The sequence below is a fragment of the Ophidiomyces ophidiicola genome, assembly GCF_022830035.1.
Source record: "Ophidiomyces ophidiicola strain CBS 122913 chromosome Unknown scaffold_29, whole genome shotgun sequence".
In the NCBI taxonomy this organism is placed as follows: domain Eukaryota; kingdom Fungi; phylum Ascomycota; class Eurotiomycetes; order Onygenales; family Onygenaceae; genus Ophidiomyces; species Ophidiomyces ophidiicola.
In genome coordinates, this window is record NW_026054669.1 from 19,995 (window position 1) to 44,503 (window position 24,509).

Sequence of the window (24,509 nt, forward strand, 5' to 3'; positions counted from 1 at the left end):
ATGAGTGAGAAAATTTTCAACAGTGAAATGCTTTTGAATTTTTGCAAAAACATCAAGTTCTTGTTGCAATGAATTGTCCATATAAGTTTTATTAGCATAGTTCAGTCACTTTTTGCCCTTAGTTGATGCCTTTGTATTGAGTTCTGTTTTCCTGATTTGGAGTGGTTCACTGAGTTGTGCATAGTAAGAAATGTATTGGCGTAGCCATTCTGTTAAACCAAGATACATTTCCAGTTGGTGTAAAGTTTTTGGAAATTTCAATTGAGCAATCACTTCAAGTTTTTCTTTTGCTGTGGACATGCCTAGGCCAGTAATCCATTGTTCTAGAAGATTGATTGATGGAAATCCAATGAAGGCTTTCTTTGAATTCAGAGAAATGTTCAGAGAGTCAAGATGGTTAAAAATGATGTGAAGATGCTGAATATGCTTCTTTAGTGTTTTGGAGAAAATGACTATGTCATCTATATATATACAGACAAATTTTTTCCAGTGTCAGAATTCATAATCCATTTGATGTTGAACATAAGAGACACTATTAATGTATTTCATGACTGCAACATTAAAAACTTTCTGTTCTCTGTGTGTTATCACTGTTAGTTTATCTCAGTCATCAGGGTGTACTCACCATTGATAAAAAAAGAATGTGGCATCTAAAACTGTAATGTAGAAACAGTCAACTATGACTGCTATTATATTCTCTTGTCAATGTAGTGGGTAGATATCTGGAACTGAACAGACATTTAATGAGCAAATGTCAATCACTGAACAGTCTTTGACTATTTGCTGCTCATTTTCCATGACCCATCAGTATACTATAAAGACTGGATAAGTGTACTTTGCATGGTGTAGACTGTGTGTCATACAGTCTTTGTGATGAAGTTCATCAAATGTCTTGTCAATTATGACTTCTTCTTGTTTGGAAAGAGAATACTTTCTTGCAGATTCTTGTGATTTAGCAGTGTCTTTAATTGAGATTCTCATTCATCTGTGTTGTGGAATGTTCACAAATGTCCCTTTGTCTTCCCATACATTGTGATGAGCCATGACTGTGTCAGTCAGCTTTTGGGTGTCTGATGATTTACCAAATATGGTGACTCCATTCAGTAGCTTGGTTTCCTCTAGTACTGATGTTATTAATTTTATTATTGGCAGTTGTTGTGCTGGTATGCAAGCTAAAGTTTTCAGCATCAGAATGTTAACATGATATGCAAAGTCTTTCTGGGCTTTCTCTAGATATCTGATGTGAACATGACATTTAATAGTGTAGGGGATATTGGTATTGTTTTCTAAAATAGTGAATGGGAGGTTAGTCTGCATTACTTGATTATAGCATGTTAAAGTAGAGCATTGGGGGTGAAAAATATAGTCTCTATCTGTTGATAGTGATTGTTTGTTCTGGATTCTAATTGATAGTTCAATTCAAGAATGTGGTGGAATGTCCACAGTCAAGACAGCATACAATGTTTGTTTTGATTGATGATTAGATTTTGGAGTGACAGTCAGCTGTGTGTGGGCATTATCTGCCCTTGCAAATATTGCATGCTGTTGAAGAAAATCAAGAATAATGCCTTCTGGCACCAGATTGTCAACTTCAATGAGTATGTTAACTGACAGAGTATTGACAACTCAGACCATTATCATGATGCAAATGATGATTTTATCATCTTTTGAGTTGAAATCTGAAAAGTGTAGTGGGAAACATGCTGAGACATGGGATATCAATTCCTCATCAATTCCACTAACAGACAATGGTGTTAAATCTTGAATAATTATCATTGGGTCCTGTTTCTGAAGGAATTTACAGTTAACTAACATAGAGTTGCACTCTGAGTTAAGGCAACAGGCTGTTAGTTTGGAAGAGTTCTTAATGTAACCTTGCACTGTTGCATGTTTTCAGTGACAGAAGTTCCATTGCATGTCCAGAATGAGATCAATGTGTTGTGATGCCACTATATCATGTTCAGAACTAGTGAGATAGACTGATGATTCACAGATATTTAGATGTTTAAAGAGCTGATTTTGTGAAGAAAAGACTTCTTCACAATGGTAGCAGATAGTGTGAGAATCAGCATTCATCTGATTCATTTCAGATTCTGAAGATGTGTTGTCTTCAGAGATAATTGAGTTTTCTTCTGATTCATATGAGTAATCTTCATCAACATTTGTTGGGTCTGAATCTGTTATATATGCTCATTGTGATCCTACTGTATTATGGAATGAAGATGGTGGACTTCATTCAGTTGGCTTGGACTAGAATTTTTGGAGTCAGTCATTTGACCACATTCTTCATGATTGATTATTCTGTGGATGACTGAACTGTCCATAGAATCAATCTGCAGTATACTGACATCTTGTATTTGGTGTCTGAAATGTGATGACTCTGTATGAAGAGCAGTATGTGGGTGTTATGTTATATTGGTCAAATCAATTGACTTCTTTGTGAATCAGCAGTTCACAAAAGATGTTCATTGTTGTGCCTTCTAGTGATTCATCTATTGTGACTCATAGAGAAGTTTCAAGATGACACCATGCATGCAGTACAACTGCAAATTCTAAAGTGGCTAGTCCACATTGATGAGCTGCTGTCATAATATCAGTGAGATAGAATGCTGTTGACTTGCTGTTGTGAGCATCTGCAACTGTATAGTGAATGCTATCAAATTTAGATTGTGCTTGTGCTGATGATATCTGAAAACATTTTTCAAGAATAAAGCATCAATTCTGAATGTCAACTGAATCACAGACAAGAGCTTTGTGTGCTAGATCATTTAATTTAACTGTTCATCAGATCATAACATTTCCACAGAGACATGAGTGTAATTCAGCATCTATCTGCAGTGGGTCTTTAATAGCAGCTGCAGTCTTAATTCTGATGGTAAAAAGATATACATCTTTAATTCAGGTCTTTTCTTCTCAGTCTGCAATGTCTCAGTCTCAATGGCATGGCATATCCAGATAGAAATAGCCAATATCAGTGATTTTCCAGCTTTGCTGGGGTGCATGGTTGCTTGTAGTAGGATGTTGGGCTGGTAAAATTGCTGTTGGAAGAGAAGTAGTTGGTTCTCTGTGTAAGACTGCTAATTCTGAATGTATAATTGTACACATATTTGCTGTAACTGCATCTATGATCTGTTGCATATCCATGTCATTTATATGAGATGCATGTTTCTCCAGAGCTTTAATTGATGATTCTGAAGAGTTGTCAGCATTTGGATCTTTGAAGAACATGATTGTAATAGATTGTTGGATGATTATGAATTGTTGATTTGCTGTAGTTGTCTGGTCTGGAGATGAATCTTCATATATTGTCAGAGTGGGTAGTTTCTGCTGCATTTGATTGAAAGTTGTTGATGGGATGTCATTTGAATTACCACTTTCAGATGAAAGATCCATAATTAAGTTACTTGAGAGATTGCTTGAGAATCTGTCTGACATGACTTACTTACTTGATAGTGATGCTCTATAGAAAGTTAGCTTTGTAACTATCATTGTGTCCTGAATGAATTTGTGGATTGTCATTCTGATTATAGATGGGTCCAGATTTCAGTCTGTGGAGTAAAATATGTCAGAGAATTCTGAGTCTGATCAAGTCAGCCATGAACTGTTCAGTGGAAGTACTTTCAGATTCTCTTTTGGTATACAAGATTGATAAATGTTAGAGGTTCAACTTTGTGATAATGATATCCCATTATTTTTGGTGATGAATTCTGCTAAATGCTGGATGCCAAGTGAAATTACTTGAGAGCTAGGGTTACTTTGGCTATAGTTAAGTATGTATTTAGCTATTTGCAATACAGACTTCAGGAGAGACTCAATAATTGATCTGATTTTGTTTGCTGGTTCCATTATTTCAGGAAATTTAGTTATTTAGTCATTAAATATGTTTAGAGTTCATGTGTAATTTAGCAAGAAATTTTAAAATTTTGGGCTGCCCTCAGAGTCCCCAATCAAGCAAGACATGCTATCAGTTTGTTATCTGGTCTATAAGAGCTACAGAATGTCCATGTGATTTTGGTTGAGTAGTAGAAGATGATCTTGTTCTTTCTCCTCCAAGCTTCCTCAATAGGCTTGAGATGCTGACTAACTAACTACTATCTTTATCTAGCTACTTCCATAAATATGTACATGTCAACTTACTTTGTAAATGTCTTCTTTAAGTCATAAAAGAATTTATGAGTCTTCTCTGTGAGAAAGCTGAGTGAACTGCTCACTTCTTTACTTCTTCTTCTTTTCTTTCTGAATTGCTTCTTCACTGACTTCCCACTCTTTAACATGCTAGTCAAACCAAGTGCAAGCTTGGAGAACTTGGGAATGAATCATCAGTAGAAGTTAGTAAATTTCAGAAAGACTTGAATATTTCAGCAACTCTTAAGCTCTGATCAAGAAATGATTGTGTTCATTCAGACTTTTTTCATTGAGATATCTTCTGATGATATCACATATTTCAGAAAGTCTATCTCTGTAACACTAAATCAGCACTTGAATCTTTTACAATAGAGTTCAGTCTCTTTCAGTATCTTGAGTACTTTATGAATATGTTCAGTATGTTCTTTCTCATTCTCAGAATACACCACAACATCATTCAGATACATCATCACAAAAACATCTAAGTACTTTCTCAGTGTCTTGTTAATGTATGACTGAAATGCTGCTGATGCATTTGTAAGTTCAAATAAAATCATCTGATATTTAAACATTCTCAGTGAAGTTCAAAAAGCTGTCTTCCATTCATCTTTTTTTTTTATTTGTAAATGATGATATGCATTCTTCACATTCAGCTGGGTATAGATCTTAGCTTTCTCAATTCAATTCAGAATGTTTTCAATCAGTAAGAGTGAATATTAGTTCTTTACTGTCTTTGAATTTAAGTTCTGATAATTCACACACATTTGTAACCCCCCATTCTTCTTCTTTGCAAACAAAATGAATGATTCAGCTGATAATCTGAAGAGTCTGATGAATTCACTTAACAAGACAGAGTTGACATATTCTTGTAAAGTCTCTGTCTCTGTTTCTAAAAGCTGATAAATGAAGTCAAACTTTGACACTGCTTCTGACAATAACTCAATGTCTAGATCATTCTTCTGATGAGAGAGTAAGAAAGCATTTTTTGCATCACTGAATGCATTAATCAAATCTTTATAACTGTCTGATATCTACAGATTCACATTCATGATGATGACTTGTTCACTTTTACAAATTCTCATTACATAGAAGAGTTTTCCATCATCAATAAGTTCATTTAGAGAGACTGACTTGATTTTTGTCATAGAGTCTAATCCACTCTGTTTACAAAACTTAAGTGACAGATTTTTAAATGAAACAACAGAATCATGATGATGTAGTCAGAAGAGATCTAACATTATATTCTCAGATATATTAGCAATCAATGCTTGCTTATTAAACATCTATCATTTACTCATAGTATCTTGTGTCTCAAAGAAAATGTTTGTAATTTCTTCAGATACTAGCTTGAAATGATTCTTTTCTGCAGTCTTCATCTCAATATTCATCTTACAAATCTTCAGATCCAGTCTTACTGTAAGCTTCAGACTTATGATCAGAAAGAAACATAGTAAGTCTGTCACAGCAGTTCACTTAACTTCTTTTTCTATCTCAGAGTTATGAACTCTGACAGACAATGTGATTGGAGAAACAGCTTATAGTTCAGACAACTTCAATTGCTTAATATTTATTCTATCTACAGACTGCTTCTCAAACTTCTATTTCTTCTTTGATTTGATGCACTTATTCACATAGTGATCAGTCTCATCACAATTGTAGCAAGCATTCTTATCTGATTTTTCATTTCACTTTGAATTTGTAAACTGAAAATTGAAGATTCTCTGATGTTGGTTTTCTCTCTGTCACAATGAAGTTCAGATCTTGTTTCTATAACTCTGATCTTATGATCCACAGACTCAATTTGAATAGAATGGTGTTCCATTATGGTTGGTAATTGTCTCTGAGATGAATTGTGACTTTGGGCTGAGAGTGAAACTCTTGACACTAGATTGTAATCACATCACAACTGTCAGAATCTCATTCAGTTTCTTTGGAAGATTCTTCTCTTCATTCAGCTTATAGTGCATAGATTTGTCATATTGTCATAGAAAAAGATGTTTGATGAACTTATTCACACTTTGTGTCTCTTCATTTACTTGTTGTAAATGTTGTTGAAATTGTTGCAATCAGTCAAAGTCTGATTCATCATCTCTTTTACAAAGATGGAAAAGATTTCTCCAGATCAATCAGATTTAATTTTCAGAATCATTTAGTTGTAAAAGTAGAAATTGTTTAAATTCAGTTCAGATGTTTAGAGTAGAGTTCTGAACTGAGTGTGATTCTCAAAGATCTTTCTCATTATAGTCCAACTCTGTGACTGCATACTTCAGAGTTTCATTGTTGTCCAGATCACTAGCATCTTGAATGAATTCTATTTAGAAGATAAACTGCTGATAGACTGCATAGTTCTTGATTTGATAGTTGATTTTATGTTGTGAAGACTTGATGACTGAACTCTTCTTTGAAGAATTTAAATTAAAGATCAGAATATTAAGTAATTCTGTTCATTCATGCTTTCTATCTAGAATTTATAAACTCTGCTGTAGTTCTTGAATTCTTTTCATGAGATGTATCTGCTCTCTTAAGTTTTCAAGAAATTCTGTGTTCTCTGAAGATGATTTCTCAGTCTGAATTATGCTTTCATTCAGATTTATTGTCACGCTTCATGTCTCAGCTAACTCTGATACTGAGAAAAGAGTTGAGAATTAAGTTTGGTCTTGATTATTCTGTTTTGTGGAAATCATTGTTGAGCCATCTGCTTATTTAAGTCGCAAACTGTGAGGATTGAATGATTACAGATAACATGACAATGACTTACAGTCTTTGTAAATGAGATTAGATTGAGAGAGATGGTTACAAAGAGATATAAACATGAGAGAGAGAGAGAGATAACTTGTATTATTATAACAGTATCTAGAGTCTCTAGATATGTTGCCACTGATCTTTGTAAGAAAGCATCTGTGGCAGATTTTGTGTGTTCAGTTATGCTAGTGAAATCATGTGATCAGTTACAGAGTTTATGAATCTCAGATGACATGAAGCATGATCATCTAAGCATCAAGAAGATTTTATGAATCTCTTTTAGATGATGGAATGAATGTAAGAAGACTGCAATGTGAAGTCTTACAATAAAACTGAGACTTGAGTTTCAAGTACTGAGATGGAAATGGGACTTAATTTAAAGAGATTGAGATTATTTAATTATGGATAGAAATCCTCAATTTCTCTAAACTTAAAATAAAATCTTATTTTATACTATTTTTAGTACCAAAATCATATACAAATGTATACATGCATTTTGACTTGATGTGCCAATTTTTCTATTTTGTCATATTTTGGTGTAAAAATACACTTTCAAAATAAAGTTTGATCTTGAAAATCTAAAAATTTAGAACCAAATAAAGGATATTTTATAAAATGTCTTAAAAATCATATGAATAAAAATAGAACTAAAGGAGTAAAATCTTTGGAATATAGAATTTGATCTAGATCTTATATTAAATATAAGAATAATTATAATCAATTATATAAATTAAAGTTGTTTTAGAGATAGGAAAATCTAGAGATGGGACATAACATAGAAAATTTGAAACTGGGAAGAGAATGGGACTTGTTTTCATATTTTGAGATGGAATTGGGACTAATTTTCAAATTTTGGGAAGAGATTGGGATCAACTCAATTGAGATTGATATTCAGTCTTGTCTCTTTGGGATGTCAAAGGGACTCCAATGGTCAGTCTAACTCTATTAGAAATATAAAGTTTGAAATAAACTTTTATAAAATAAGATCTGAACTAATTTCAAAAGAGTTATAGATCAAATTTTATATTTCATCAAGATTTATGTATATGACTCTGTAAATGTTATAGAAGTTATACATGTTATACACATGTTATTTAAGATAATATATAGTATATAAATTTAATTTTATTTGAGAATGTTATATTCTCACATAATGTTAATACTTAGTGAATATCAATAATGTCAGCAAATAAGCTTTTTCTTCTTCTTTCTTTACTTAAGTATTACTACATCATCATTACTTAATACTGTCATGTCTTGCTGCTTTTCTTACTGTGCTGTCTTGCCACTCATTATTCTTCTTGTTGTGTGAGTACTGAATTAATCTGTTTGCATCACTTTACCATTCTTATTAATGTTAAGTGATGTGATGAATATTTTACTTTTGTGCATTGTGAATTATTGATTCATAATGTTATTACATAGTAGCATTTACTACTGTTGTTTTGATTTTACTAATGACTCTTAACTTATCTATACTATTTATTGTTAGCATTAATCTTTTGCAATATATCTGCTTTTGCTTTTATTTATGTTCTTCATGGTGTTTTTGACATCTTATTTTTTAAACTTATGTAAACATTTACTAATCAATTTCAATGTAGTTGTGTTCTGTGCCTCTGTTGCCTTCTTCTGCTTGTCAACTTCAACAACTTATATGTTATTATGTCTAAATGTCACTGTTGTGAAGTGTGCTGAGAGGTGCACTATTTATGTATCTCAGTAAAAACTTTATATCTTTTGCATGTGTGATGATTTTTAATTATCATCTGTTGATGTGTTTTTGATAGACTGACCATTGGGATCCCTTTGAGATTTCAAAGAGACAAGACTGAATGTCAATCTCAATTGAGTTCATCTCAATCTCTTTCCAAAATTTGAAAATTAGTCCCATTCTCTTTTCAGTTTCAAATTTTCTATGTTATGTCTCATTTCTAGATTTCCCTATTCCTAAAAAAACTTTAATTTTTCTTCAAACTTTATTTTGAAAGTGTATTATTACACCAAAATATGACAAAATAGAAAAATTAGCACATTAAGTCAAAATGCATATTTACATTTGTATATGATTTTGATACTAAAAATAGTATAAAATAAGGTTTTATTTTAGGTTTATGGAAATTGAGAATCTCTATCTCTAATCAAATAATTTCAATCTCTTTAAATTAAGTTTCATTTCCATCTCAGTACTTGAAACTCAAGTTTCAGTTTCATTTCAGTTTGAACTATTGAGTTTCAGTTTCATTCCAATTTCTCATTGATGCATTAGAAATGGGATTTCAGTTGGGAAATTTCTGTCTCTGTGGTCAGTCTAGTTTTTGATATTAAGTTACATTAATATTTTAGAGTTTGTGAAGTTCTGTGCACTTCTGATGTCTAGATTGTTCTGATTCTTACTGATACAGATTTTAGATTGTTAGCTCAAAAAGTAAGCTCTGATGAATCTTCAATTTATGAAATCTGATCTACTATGCTAATAGATTGAACATAATCATCTTCACTAAGTGTTTAAATTTCTGATGTAAGATGCAACATCTGACTGCTTCTGTCACAAGATAGTGCAGTAAGCATGTGTGTGCAGCTGTCATAGTCAGTATTGAAACACATCAGATCTGTAAAGCTATTATTATGATCAATGTCAGACATAAAACTACTATCTGTGAATAAAATCTGTCAGCAATAAAAGTCTGTGTATCTATGCTGTCTTCATCTGCATTTATTTCTCAGTGCCTCTCTGTGTTTGCAGAGAAGTAGGGTCAGAAAAGAGAGAGAAGAGAGAGAGTACATTAAGTAAGTATAAATATATTTGAAATATTATCTTACTTATTATGCTTATCATCTTATTCATTATGCTGTCCATGTCATCACTGTCATTCATGATAAGTGGAAGATTTTCAACTTGCAGAAAGATTGAGCTTCAGCTTGAAAAAAAGTTGTTTTTTATGTGCTTTGACACTTTTTCATATATCTAGTTTCTTAAGCCCATATAGTAACTGTCTTTAAGTATTTCATCAATGAAAAAGTCTTTCATTACACTTTCTTTTCTTTTCTTTATTTAATAATAAGAATAAAAGTCTTTGAAAGTTTTGTTTTTTATGATTTTTATATAACATGAAGTACTTTCTTATATTTCTTGCAGCAGTTATGCTGTTTTTCTCTTTCATCAGTGCTTTTTTAAGCACTCTTCTTTGAGTGTTTCTTATTGTTCAAAGAAGTCTAGTGCTTCTGTATTCTGAATATGTTTTTCTGATTTTCAGATGTCATTTTCTGATTCTCATTCTTTTCAACAGACTAGATATTCAATCTTATTTCTGTGTATATGTTTAGCAAAAATATCTTCTACTTGATATTTTTCATAATCATTCATCAGTTCTGAATCTGATGATGATAGTTTATTTTTTCTTTAATTGTATTTCTCTAGCATGAAGATATGAAATACTGAATGAATACTTCTAAATAAAAATGATAATTGAAGCTTATAGAATTGTTTTTCTCATTTTTCAATGATTTCAAATGATTCTATATATTTATGATTCAGTTTTTGGGCTGAACAAAGCATGCTTAAGTTCTTTGCATTGAGAAGTATTCATTCTTCTATGTTGAATACTTATAATATGTGCTTTGAATCATAATACTTTTTCTCTGCTTCACAGACAATATGAAGTGTTTTTTCAAGATGTTTGTGCATCTTTTGTAATGATTCTGCTCTTTCTGTGACTTTTGAAACTGTATGTTCTAGTAATTTGTTCACATTTATACATAACTCTGATCTATATTTCATTAATGCAACTGCTGATATCTTCTCTGTCAAGCTGTGCTTTAATTGATTGTATGTATGCTCAATCATAGATAGTCATTGCACTCAATCATCTTGATGATAATTAATAAACTCTTATAAGTAATATTTCAGAGTTTGGTTCTGTCTTTCTGTTTGATCAGCTGTTTGAGAATGATAAGCAGTGCTTAATCTTTATTTTGCATCAAAATAAAAGCATAAAGTTGATCAGTAATTGCTTGTGAATAGAGATTCTCTATTTAAGAGTAAATTTTTAAATGTATTATAGTAGTAAAGATGTGCTTATAGCATAGCTCTGCTAAGTCTTCTATGTTGATGTCTTTTCTACATGATAGATATAGAGTGAATTTAATATGAATGTCCATCAATACTAAAATGGCATCAAAGAAATTGTCTCATTAATTGAAGAGAAATAGCTCTGTAATGAAATTCATTGAGATAGATTTCATAAATTGTAAAGACATTGAAATGATTTTTAATTCTTCATGTATTTTATGTCTTCTGAATTTCATTCTCTGACAGATATTACATGTCTTGACATAATTCACTACATTTTTGATAAGTTCATGTCAATGGTACTTATCTTGAATGACTTTAATGATATGTTTCATTTCAAAGTGATCTATCTGTAAATCATCATAATTTGGGTGTATAATCTCATTAATTAATGCTGATTGACTAGATACATATATTCTATTTTTTATCTGTAGCACATTATTTTTAAAAATAATTCATATTACATCTTCAGTCATGAAGACATCTTTTTTCTCCATCTCTTCTCTTTGAATGAATATAAATGTGTCCAGCTCTTGAAGCTGCAGCAATCAAAAGATTAAGAATTTGGACATTTCAGAATAGACTGTCTCAGATTTTATGACAGAATTAGTTATGAGTCTTGACACAAGAATTGATTTTCTAATGTCTTTCAGCAGTGTTATTCTCTGTATTGAGCATAATGCAAGAGAAGAACTTGTGCCAACATCTGTGTTTTTATTTATTTCTTATACTTTCAGCACTTGGTCATGCACTCTGATGCAGTTTACTATAGAAGTTAAGTGTTTGTTGTTATCTGAATTTCATTCTAGTATATCTGATCTTCTGTTGCAGTCTTGCAGAATAGATAGAAGAGTCTCATCATGATAGATGTCTTTGTAATCTGATCAATAACTTGATGCATCTACTGAGTTTAGTTTATCTGAATAATGTAGTAATATAAAGTCATATGTACTAAGTGCTTCTGCTCATTTTGTCTCATGTCTGTTTAAGCTCTTGATTGTCATAAAGAACTGTAAATTGACATGATCAGACAAGACATGCACTGATTTCTGACTTTTTCTCAGATAGTGTCTTCAGTGCTTAATTGCAGCTACTATAGCTCAAAGTTCTTTGTCATGAGTATCATGATGAATTTCCACATCAATTAGCTTTTTACTTCAGAAGACAACTGAGTGCCATAGCTCATCTTTCTGAAGTTGAGTAAGAATAGCTGCTACTGCATAATCAGACTAGACTGACTGCAGAGACAGAGATTTTCCAACTGAGATTCTGTCTCTAATGCACTAATGGAAAATTGAGATGGGACTGGAAGTTGGAACTTGATGATTCAAATTGAGATGGAACTGAAACTTGAGTTTCAAGTACTGAAATGTAAATGAAACTTAATTTAAAGAAATTGAAATTATTTAATTAGAGATAGAGATTCCCAATGTCTCAAAACTTAAAATAAAATCTTATTTTATACTATTTTTAGTATCAAAATCATATACAAATGTATATATGCATTTTTTCTATTTTGTCATATTTTGATTTAAAAATACACTTTGAAAATAAAGTTTGAAAAAAAATTAAAGTTGTTTTGGAGATAGAGAAATCTAGAGATGAGACTTAAAATATAAAATTTAAAACTGAAAAGAGAATGAATCTTGTATTCATATTTTGAGCTGGAATTGAAACTAATTTTTGAATTTTGAAAAGAGATTGGGATCAACTTAATTGAGATTGACATTTAGTCTTGTTTCATTGAAATTTCAAAGAAATTTCAACAGTCAGTCTAAATCAGACACATCTAGTTCCAGCTGAATGTGCTGTCTGTTGTCAAAATGTACTAGAAAAGATGCTGAGATAAAGCTTCTTTTTAGTTCTTTAAATGCACATTGAGCATTTTTTATTAAATTAAAGTTGTGCTGTTTCTTCTTTGTATCTTTTTTGATGAGCTCAAAGAGTGCATTTGCTGTGCATGAATAGACATAAAGAAAATAGTGATAAAAGTTTGCAAACACAAGAAAAAATTAAACTTTCTTAATGCTTTTAAGTGTTGATCAGTCTAGAATAATTAACACTCTATTCATTTTCATTAAAATGTCTTTAAATTCTATGACAAACTTCAGAAAGAAGACTTTCTCTGTTGCAAATTTACATTTAAATTCTTTGACAAATAATACTGCATGTTTTAAGCACTTTAATATCATACATATGTGCATCTTATGTTTCTCCATGCTATTTAAAGATATAAAAATGTCATTCAGATAGACTACACAACATACATCTAGTAAATCTGCAAGAACTTCATTTATATAAGCTTAAAAAGTGACAGATGTATTGATAAGATCAAAAAGCATCACTCTGTATTTATAATGATCATAATAAGTGTGGAATGCAGTTTTTCATCTATCAGTTTTGTGTATTGAGATACAATGATAAGTATCTCTAAGATTAAGTTTTGTGTAGATTCTAGCATCAGACAATCTGTCTAATATTTCACTAACTAATAATAATAAATATCTGTTCTTTAGTGTAATGCAGTTAAGATTTCTCTACACAAAGTCTGAGATTCTCATTTGTCTTTAATGCAAAAAGTATGAATGTTTCAGCTGAGCTCTTTGAGAATTGAATTCATTTTCTCTTTAGTGCATCAGCTATGTATTTCTGAAGTACTGCAAGCTCTGTTTCTAACAGATTATAGATTGACATAAATGATGATTTCTTCTCTTTCTTCAAATCTATGATGTGTTCTGCATTTAATGATCTGAATGAACTGATGATGTTTTCTTTCAAGAAGATGTGTGTGTAGAATATAAGATAGTCAGAAAATGTCAATGCAGTATTCACAACATTTACATCATTAATTACAATGTCAGTATTATCTTTAAAGAAACTTTGTCCATTTGACACAATATAATCAGACATTTCTGATGCAGATTTTACAATGTTTATGCTGTAGAGTGTGCTGATATCTCAATTATTATCTCTGATGAGAATTTCATTAATTAAAATTATATAAGTCTGAGTTTCTGTAATAACTTCTGTCATAGTTTTTTCAGTTGAGATAATCTCTAAATCTTGAAGATTTTCAGAGATGTTTTGTCAATATGTTTAAATGTTCTTCTGTCAATTAATTAGAGAATTAATTTTTTTAAGTCAAGAGTAGTCTAAGATCATATTGTAATTGATTAGATTAACACTCTCAAACTCTTGACTTATTGATTGTGTAATCCCATTACTGTCAGTTACACTGACAGCAAGATGATGAATTTCATAGATGCATATCTTATGTTCATTAATTGCTTTGACTAGCTTGAGAGATTTTCTGTTGTTAATCAGTCTCTTTAACTTAATTTAGTATCACTCAATAAAGTTTGCTTCTACTTCTGAATTTATTAAGATCAGAACTGTTTCTTTCTCTGTTTCTGATTAAATTTATATTGTGATCAGAAAAGACATTGAACTTTACTGCTTTTTACATAAATCTAGAATCATTGTGATTTTAATAAACTCTTTTACTTATTTTTTGACATAGTGTCTGTCAGTTTCTGCTTCTTTGAAATTAAGTAATTCTCAGTTGCATGCTCTTTTTGCTTGTGAAAAGTACAATATGATACTGATTCATTATTAAATTTGTGCTTTTCACTGCTTTTGTTCATCAAGAAATTATTATATTCTGAGTTTTGATTTATTTTATTGTTTCATGACTTGCTCTTTTTCTTTTCTTTATAGTAGATTTTGCTACTATCTTTCTGATGAAAGAAGAATGAAGAAAATGTCTTGAATTTTGACTTTCTGTGTTTTTCTGAGATGTTTCTCTCTGCAGTGACAAGTCTCTATATCAGTGTGTTATAGTTAAGTGCATCAAAATTATTAGCATATTTATTATATTCAGCACATACTTTACTGAGCTTCTTTAAATAGATATGTGACTTTTTCTGATGTTCATCATATTTATGTTTCAGTCTGTGCTTCAGAATTTCTAATTACATGATAAAGTTATGCATCTTTTAATTTTTCTTCTGCATCAGTGTCAGATATTTACATTCTGCATCTCTAAGAGTGCATTCTGAATGCACAATTTAATGTTTCAATTATGTTTTTAAGTATTTTCATTAGTTTCTTTTCTCAGAGTTCTTAAAATTATGTGATCACTTAATTAATAACTTTAATTTAAAGTGTTGAACAGCTTTCAACATTTTGTGTTTATTATTGTTCTTGAAGTATTTCTCTTAATAGAGATGAAAGACTTCAGAGACAGTGATAAACTCTATTAAATTCTCAAAATTCTGAACAATGAATTGTTTTTTCACTTTTTGAATCAGAGTGTGCATGAAATTCATGTCTTTTGCACTTTTATTATCAAAAGAGTTCTCTCTTTGCACTTTCAGCATTATTGTTTATGTGTTCATTGCACTGTTAATATTCTTCATAGTTAATTTTAAAGAAATCAGTTGTGTTCTGAATGTTAAATTGAGAAAAGATATTGAGAATATTGTTTCTTGATTTCATTCTGCTTCTTTTTTCAGTGAAGAATTGTTGAAGATTTCATTATTATTAATAAGATTTTTCAATCTTTGAATCTCTTGTTTTTTTTTAATGAGATTGAGCTTTGTCTCAAGCTTTATGATAATTTAATTATCATTATGAAGAAGATTCTGAACTGTAATGTTCTTTTTTTATTTTAAAATGACAGTTTCTGATGTCTGTTCTTTTGAAGTTGCTCTCTCTGAGATGTCAACATTTATTGACTTACTTAAAGCATTAATTAAGTCTTTAACTTATACTACTGATGTTTTTTAATTACTCATTGAAGAAGTCTCAGCTATAGCTTCTGATGCTATAGTTTGACTCATCTGTTTCTCTTAAAAGACAGTGATAGAGACTTCAATCTGTGAATTATTATCAGAAATTACATTCTGTTATCTTTTTCTGATTTCACTTCTGATTTCAGTCATTGTATTCAACAGCATGAAATTGTCTTTGTTGTTGCATAAAATGTGTTAAATTTGAGAAGATAGAATAGAAAGAAATTTTCTTACTAAGTAGCTTAATGAACTGTCTCATATTGAAGCAATGAAAACTGTAAAGTGACAGTCTATAAAATAGATGTTAAAGAACAATGTATCAAGTCTACAGTGTAAGAAAAATAACTAAGTTGCACTTATAGTATTAAAGTAGTATTGCTATATGCACAGTAAGAGAAGAACTTATTACTGATCTTGTGTGAAAGAAGATCAGTGTGACTTTAGATACTGATGAGATTAGAACTATACTAACTAATATGATACTAGCTCTTAGTACAGATCTAGTCTACAGTGGGCATGACAATTGGCAGGCTGTAGAATTACTATGCCAAAACAGTACACATGCAGACAGGCTGATAGCTTAGTAATTAGAGAGTTTAGTAATTACACAACTGATTACACAGTGCACAGACTGATTACTAAGCTCTGGCGCGCGTAATGCCAAGACTTTTCGAATGCACTAGACTATATTGGGCCTAGTATGATAACTTGCACTGCTAAAGTTAGACAGCATCTTGGCATAACTTATATAGCAACACAGATTATAACACAGTGTCACACACTAATCTATCTCTGTATAATCACTAGTTATACCAACTTTCTATATATATATATATAATATATATATATATATATACATCTACATATACATCTACATCATAGATTTTTCAGTTTATAGAAAGTATTAGCTACTGAATCAGAATTTATAAAATGTCTCATATAATAATCAAACTGATTATTGACATCTTTTTGAAATCTCAATGAAACAAGACTGAATATTAATCTCAATTGAGTTGATTTCAATCTCTTTTCAAAATTTAAAAATTAGTTTCAAGTTCATCTTAAAATATGAATAAAAGTTCCATTCTCTTCTCAGTTTCAAATTTTCTATATTATGTTCCATCTCTAGATTTTTCTATCTCTAACACAACTTTAATTTTTTTTCAAACTTTATTTTGAAAGTGTATTTTTACATCAAAATATGACAAAATAGAAAAATTGACACATTAAGTTAAAATGCATATATACATTTATATATGATTTTGATACTAAAAATAGTATAAAATAAGATTTTATTTTAAGTTTAGAGAAATTGAGAATCTCTATCTCTAATTAAATAATTTTAATCTCTTTAAATTAAATTTCATTCCCATCTCAATACTTGAAACTTAAGTTTCAGTTTCATTTCAGTTTGAACTATCAAGTTTCAGTCCCATCTCAATTTTCCATTAGTGTATTTATTAGAGATGGAATTCCAGTTGGAAAATCTCTGTCCCTGCTGCAGTCTAATAATAATTCAGTTTTCTAAAAAGTAAAACTACTTTTTACAAAACTATTGCAAGTATTGCATAATATACAGCATCATACTGCATCAAGATAAATATGTCATAACTTACATAACTCAAACTCTAAACTCACAGTCTATAAATAAGATTAAAACTTTCACTGCAAAATGTAATTAACAGAACAATTCAATAACTTTTTTAAATATTTATTGACTATTTCTTCTATATTAATATTTTCTGAACTTTATTATCACTGTTCTCACTCTACTCATTCATCAAAATCTTATATATAACTATATACTTATATATTTATATATATTTATATAGTTATTAGTAAGTATATTCTACTAACTAAGCTTTTCTTGTATGAGCTTCTACTGCACATTAACTTGCTCACAGATACTTTCTATAAATCTAAATATCTATGATGTAGAGATATAGAAAGTTGATATAATTAATTATAAAACTTATTAAAATTGATTATAATGTACAATAGTTTATTAATTTTAAAATTAAACTATACAACATTAAATTTTATAATGTTATTAATAATCTTATATTATAATATAATTCATCATCTTAATTTATTATTATTTTATTGATTAATAATCTGCAAGCAATACTATGATAGTAATCTTATTGCTGTAACTCTATTAGAAAGTTTGAAATACACTTTTAAAATTTAATCTAATCTCAAAAAGATTATAGATCAAACTTTATATTTAATCAAGATTTATGTATATCACTCAGTATATATAGAAGTTATACATGTTATACACATGTTATATAAAACAATATATAGTATATAAATTTGATTATATTTGAGAATGTTATATTCTCACAGAAGGTGTAGTTGTAATTTTGTGAGAAGTTGGGTGAGATTGGGCGTTTGGTGTGGAATTATGTTCCATAACAGCTCGGAAAATCGGTAACCCGATGGTAGCGCAAAGATCCAGGATTCCGGTATGGTCTTTGTTCGCCCCATACCTATCTAACTACTTGAAGGCGGAAAGAGCCGCATCTATTCAGACCGCCTCCTTTTTGCCAGTATTTAGATTATCATTGTCATCTGTCGAAGGTGGCCAGGCGGGCCTTCATTAGATATTTTTGTGATTTAAGGTAGAGGGCATACAGGTATGTAAGATTTCGTAAGGCATTAATCTGGTCATATTGCATGTGTCGGCGAGCTATTGACTCGAGAATTTTACAGCCCTTCCTACCTACTTAAGCGATACTAACTCCGTCTTTTCCAACCAGACTCCGCGTTACTGACGTACTTTATATCGTTATATCCAGGTTGGAATGGGCCGAAGACCTAACGCTATCGTTTCGGAATTCTTCAATAGAGGAAATAAGCTCCCTGATTCGAGCAATCGCTATGAACACACTTGCAAGCTATGCGGGGAAAGTTTCCCAAAGGGTAGACCGGATAGCCTTCTAACCCATTTAATGAAAAACTGTCAGGCGATATCCTTCGCAGATAAACAACGAGTACTTCATCTCTCTCGCGTATCTATAGGAGCTGGCTCCAGGCAACTCTCAACAAACGGCCAATCCGATATCGTGCCTAGGAATATCTCTCTAGATACTACTAGAACTGCTTCTTTTAACAGTGTTGGAGGCCTCAATGGCTTGAATGTACTTGCTGAGGCATCTCGGCGAGTCGGTGCAACCGACGAAACAGGAGACGCCCAGGAAAATACCCATAACGATAAGACCATTGTTGTAGACCCAACTTTAGAACACTCTGGCAATATTATAATCGGTAAGAACCTATTATAATCGCTCAACAGATATTATGTGACTGATAGGGGGCGCATTGCATAGACTTCGAGGATCAGTTCACGGCCTCCCCAAATCAAACCCCCCAGTTATTACCTGTTCATGTTAAACTCGCCCCGTCTGCCCGATTCACGGGTCCAGGACTATCCTTAGGTACAGATACTCTAGCAGACATACGCCACCCCTCTCAACTTTCGCTTATAGCTGCGTCGGCAAATGAGATCGTCTCAGAAAGCACTGCTGAGACTTTTATTTCGGATGTGGGTATCATTTGCGTGCACCTTACTAAGTTTACTATGCAGTATGACGCTTATATTCCTCACACGTTTTAAAAAATATATAGCATAACATCATTGCCTTTTCCTCCGAACCACTTGACAACGCAAATCGCGCTATCTACCCTCGACCAATTGGCCTTCGTATTAGCCCTCCCGTAAGCACCGAATCTTCTAACCATGCTACCGTTAACCGAACCAAACATAAATCACGGTCTGCATTCTCCGAGGAGCGACGGAAGCAGGTACAGTTGGTTCGCAAGATGGGGGCATGTCTTCGGTGTCGGATGCTGAAGAAGACTGTAGGGATTCCTGCCCTTGCTGCTTTCATTGCTGACGTATTTTGTAGTGCTCTGCTGGTACACCATGTTCTCAATGCAAGAATCTTCAGAACCCACGTGTGTGGATGGAATGCTGCTTCCGAACTCGACTAATGACTCGATTGGAAGCATATTCAGTTGGTAAGTTTACTAAACCTCATTTGTCGCGATTAAGCTCTAAGTGACTACAGGCTTGCACTCTACTGTGGCTTATCACGACATCAACAATATTAGATCTCAGGTTCATTTTGAACACTCAGGAGGCCGTATCGAAGTAACCCATTTTGAGGGAGATCCTTCATTTGTTCTTACCTTTAATACGCTTTACGCTCAGAAACAAACAGTAGCTGAGCTAGGCTCACAGTTGTCTATTTCTAGTAATAATTCGGAGCCTGGAGCCCAGTCACAGGATGTCCATATATTAGACGGAGAGGTGGAAGAGCTGACTGGGAAGTTGGAAGCTTATATTAAGCGAGTTACAGACCAATTCTTCAAGGCAGAATCGTCAGAAATTATTAAACAGACACTAATAATGGCATCCGATCTTTGCAAAGCTAGCCAGGTAAGGATCACCTCTACCGCATCGCTGGGACCCCTATGATCCATTCCGTGGTTCTGTGACGCGCATATGATCACCATGATTTCCCTGCCAAATAATAAAGGATACCGTTACTGACGGTTAGAAAGGATGATCTTTTGGAGGGTGTACTTGAGCTCTGGGCCACCACGTCGGTCCTTGTTGGCCCACTCCTCCCATGGAAAATATTTCTAAACCCGACGCTGCCACCAACAGCAATTCAGCCTCTATCTTCCAGCTCAAGCGAATGGCGCATTCCAATCAGGAAAGAGGATGGACCTGAGTCATACTCGCTAATTTGCTCACAATTATGCGGTGCGGTGGAAAAAAGAGCGGCAAAAATTAGTAGAGCTGTTTTAAATAAGATTGAGCAGAGACTACTTCAAAGGCAGAGGGAAGGCAACTTTCGGACATTTTTAGCCTCCCTTATTCTATTAAATTGTGTTGAGAGAATGTCATGGTTATTTCACACGTGGCAGGGCGGAATATTGGCAAGAAGGGTAAGTGAACTTGCATCGGACCCGTCCATTAGCATTTCGTCGGTAAGTTAACATTATTTAGTGGCCTCTTGAACGTAGCCCTGCAGATTTCGCTGCCCAAGGTGACAGGTTCTCAAACATCATTGCAACACATTTAAAAATGCGATCCCTCGCCCCGGCTTTTCTCATTGAACCTGGTACGGGTGTTTTGATAGGAAGTGATGTAAACGAGGACACTGCAAGTCGATGGTTCGATACTGTCAGGATTAGTCGTATGTGAGCCACTTTTCTATTTCTACTACTACCACAAAATTAATTTATTTTCACAGAATCGTATCTTCTTGCACGTCAAGCAGCAAGCTTGGACATAACTGACTGGCGATCTCTTGATTTCAAATACTGCTCCTCACTAATCCTCTCTACCGAAAATGCAAGGTTCCCAGTTTAGATTGAGGAAAATGTGCAAGCGCATGATTACGAACATGTCGCGAGTTAAATTATCGAAGGATGTATTTATGAGTAGAGCCCACCTAGGTAACTATTTGATTTGCTGCTCCCAACCACATGCTCCCAATCATACCACGCGCCCTTATATGGACGCTGGCCCACCCAACATACATTTTTGGTAGAGTCTCTACTCTCTACCAAATATTTAATATAAAACCAGATGTCATTTTTTATATTAACTTGGCAGTATAGTAAATTAGAACACTCTTCATCTTTTGATTCTCTCATCTCAATTACATCAAATGTCACATGTGCTTTCAAGATTCTTTAGTGCAAATTTAATGTTTTTACTTGCACTATAAAGTTCTAATTCTTCATGAAGTTGAAAGTCTGAAAGTTGATTTCTAAAGTTCTAAATTCAGAACTAGGCTGACTGTGGGGATGGGGATTTCCCAACTGAAATCCTGTCTCTAATGCACTAATGGGAAATTGGGATGGAACTAGAACTTGATGATTTAAACTGAAATGAGACTGGGACTTGAGTTTCAAGTACTAAGATGGAAATGAAACTTAATTTAAAGAGATTAAGATTATTTAATTAGAGATAGAGATTCTCAATTTCCCTAAACTTAAAATAAAATCTTATTTTATACTATTTTTAGTATCAAAATCATATACAAATGTATATATGCATTCTGACTTAATGTGCCAATTTTTCTATTTTGTCATATTTTGATGTAAAAATACACTTTCAAAATAAAGTTTAAAAAAAAATTAAAGTTGTTTTAGAGATAGAGAAATCTAGAGATGAGACTTAAAATATAAAATTTGAAACTGAAAAGAGAATGAGACTTGTATTCATGTTGTAAACTAAGATTGAAACTAACTTTTGAATTTTGAGAAGAGATTGAGATCAACTCAATTGAGATTGACATTCAGTCTTGTCTCATTGAAATCTCAAAGAGATCTCAATGGTCAGTCTACTTGAAACTTAAGTCTCAGTTTCATCTCAGTTTGAATTATTAAGTTTCAGTTCCATCTCAATTTCCCATTAGTGCATTAGTGCATTAGAGATGAGATCTCAGTTGGAAAATCTCTGTTTCTACAGTCAGTCTAAGTTTAAATATTAAAAATAAAGTTCTGAACTGAGTGTGATTTTTAAAGATTTCTTTCAATATAATCTAGTTCTGTAACTACAAATTTTAAAGTTTCATCATTATTTCAATTACTGACATTTTAGATAGATTCTATATGTGATGAACTGTTAATAAAAATAAACTGTATAGTTCTGAATCTGATAGTTGATCTTATATTATGAAGACTTAATAACTGAGCTCTTCTTTAAAAAATTTAAGTTAAAGATTAGAACATTATGTAATTCTCTTTATTTATACTTTCTATTCATAGTTTATAATTTTTGCTGTAGTTTTTGAATTCTTTTCATGAGATGTATTTACTCTCTTAAGTTTTTAAAAGATTTGACATTTTCTGAAGATAGTTTCTCAATCCCATTTGTGCTTTTATTTGAATTTACTGTCACACTTAGTGTCTCAGCTATTTCTGATACTGAGAAAAGAGTTGAGAATTCAGTTTGATCTCAGATATTCTATCTAGGCTGACTGTTGGGATCTCTTTGGGATCCCAATGGGACAAGACTGAATGTTAATCCCAATTGAGTTGATCCCAATCTGTAAGGTGGCAGCCTATAAGATAGGTGCTAGAGAACAATGTATCAAGTCTACAGTGTAAGAAAGATAACTAAGTTGCACTTATAGTATCAAAGTAGTATTGCTATATGTGCAGTAAGAGAAGAACTCATTGCTGACCTTCTGTGAGAGAAGGCCAGTGTGGCTTTAAGTACTAGTGAGGTTAGAACTATGCTAACTAATAAGATACTAGCTCTTAGAGCAGATCTAGTCTACAGTGAGCATGATAATTATCTCTCTTTCTTGTAGACATTGTTCTCAAGATTCTAAAATGTAGCATAGTGATATAATTAGACATTAGATTGCACTATTGATGTTCTAATTTTGAAATATTAAAGCATATGATTAATAATTTGCAATAGTGTTGAATGTTGATGTGAGTGAAGTCTGCAGTGTTGCAGCATTAAGATATGATGTCAGTATTTTGTTGTACTGATGCTGATTGAGCATCAGCATTTTATTGCATCAATGTTGATTGAATAATTAGTGACACCACATCATCAGTATTAGTGTGAGCATTAGCATGGTTGATGATTGCATAGTCATCAGCATTAGTGTGATGCTAACACTTAGTGAATATCAATAACATCAGCACAGGAGCTTTTTCTTCTTCTTTCTTCACTTAAGCATCATCACATCATCACTGTCATCATGTCTCACTGCTTTTCTCACTGCACTGCCTCATCATTCATCATTCTTCACATTGTATGAGTACTGAATTGATCTGTTCATGTCACTTTGACATTCTTGTTGATGCTTAGCAGTGCAATGAGAGTTTTGCTTTTGCATGTTGTGAATTATTAATTCACAATATTATTGCACAGTAGCATTTACTACTGTTATTTTGATTTCACTAATGACTCTTGACTCATCTATGCTATTCATCATTAGCATTAATCTTTTGTGATATATCTGCTTTTGCTTTTGTTTATGTTCTTCACAGTGTTTTTGGCATCTTGATTTTTGAACTTATGTGAACATTCACTAATCAATTTTAATGTAGTTGCATTCCATGCTCTCACTGTCTCTCTCTGCTCATCAATTCTGATGACTCATGTGTTGTTATGTCTGAACATCATCATTGTAAAGTGTACTGGGGGGCACATCATTCATGTACCTCAGTAAGAATTCTATATCTTTTGCATGCATGAGAGTTTTTGATGATTGTTCATTGATGTATTTTCAGCACTAAGTTGTATCAACACTCTAGAATTTGTTAAGTTCCATGCACTTCTGATGTCTAGATTGTTTCATTTCTTGCTGACACAGACTTTAGATCATTGATTTGAAGAGTGAGCTCTGATGAATTTTCAATTTATGAGATCTGATCTACTATGCTGATAGATTAAACATGACTGTCTTCACTAAGTGTTCAGATCTCTGACATGAGATGCAACATCTGACCACTTCTGTCATAAGACAGCACAGTGAGTGTGCATGTGCAGCTGTTTTGATCAATATTGAAAGATGTTGAACTCATGAAGCTGCTGTCACAGTCAACATTAAATGTGAGACTGTCATCTGTGAATGAATTTCATTAGCAGCAAGAGTCTGTGTGTCTGTGCTGTCTCTGTCTGTGACTGCCCCCAGCACTTCTCTGTGTTTGCAGAGAAGTAGAGTCAGAGAAGAGAGAGAAGAGAGAAAGCAGATTGAATTAATGCAGACATGTTTGAAACATTATCTTAC

General features: G+C 32.3%; 1 protein-coding gene across 1 annotated transcript; it reads left to right on the plus strand.

Annotated features, from left to right (window-relative positions):
• Nucleotides 1–18,539: 18,539 nt before the first annotated feature.
• LOZ57_005537 (uncharacterized protein) lies at nucleotides 18,540–21,118 on the plus strand (the record flags this gene model as incomplete). The annotated part of the gene is made up of 8 exons (XM_049254566.1): nucleotides 18,540–19,002; nucleotides 19,065–19,279; nucleotides 19,363–19,596; nucleotides 19,644–19,755; nucleotides 19,806–20,176; nucleotides 20,302–20,691; nucleotides 20,753–20,942; nucleotides 21,000–21,118. The coding sequence occupies 8 exons, from the start codon at nucleotides 18,540–18,542 to the stop codon at nucleotides 21,116–21,118; spliced, it is 2,094 nt and encodes a 697-aa protein (XP_049106391.1).
• Between the last annotated feature and the right edge of the window lie 3,391 nt (nucleotides 21,119–24,509).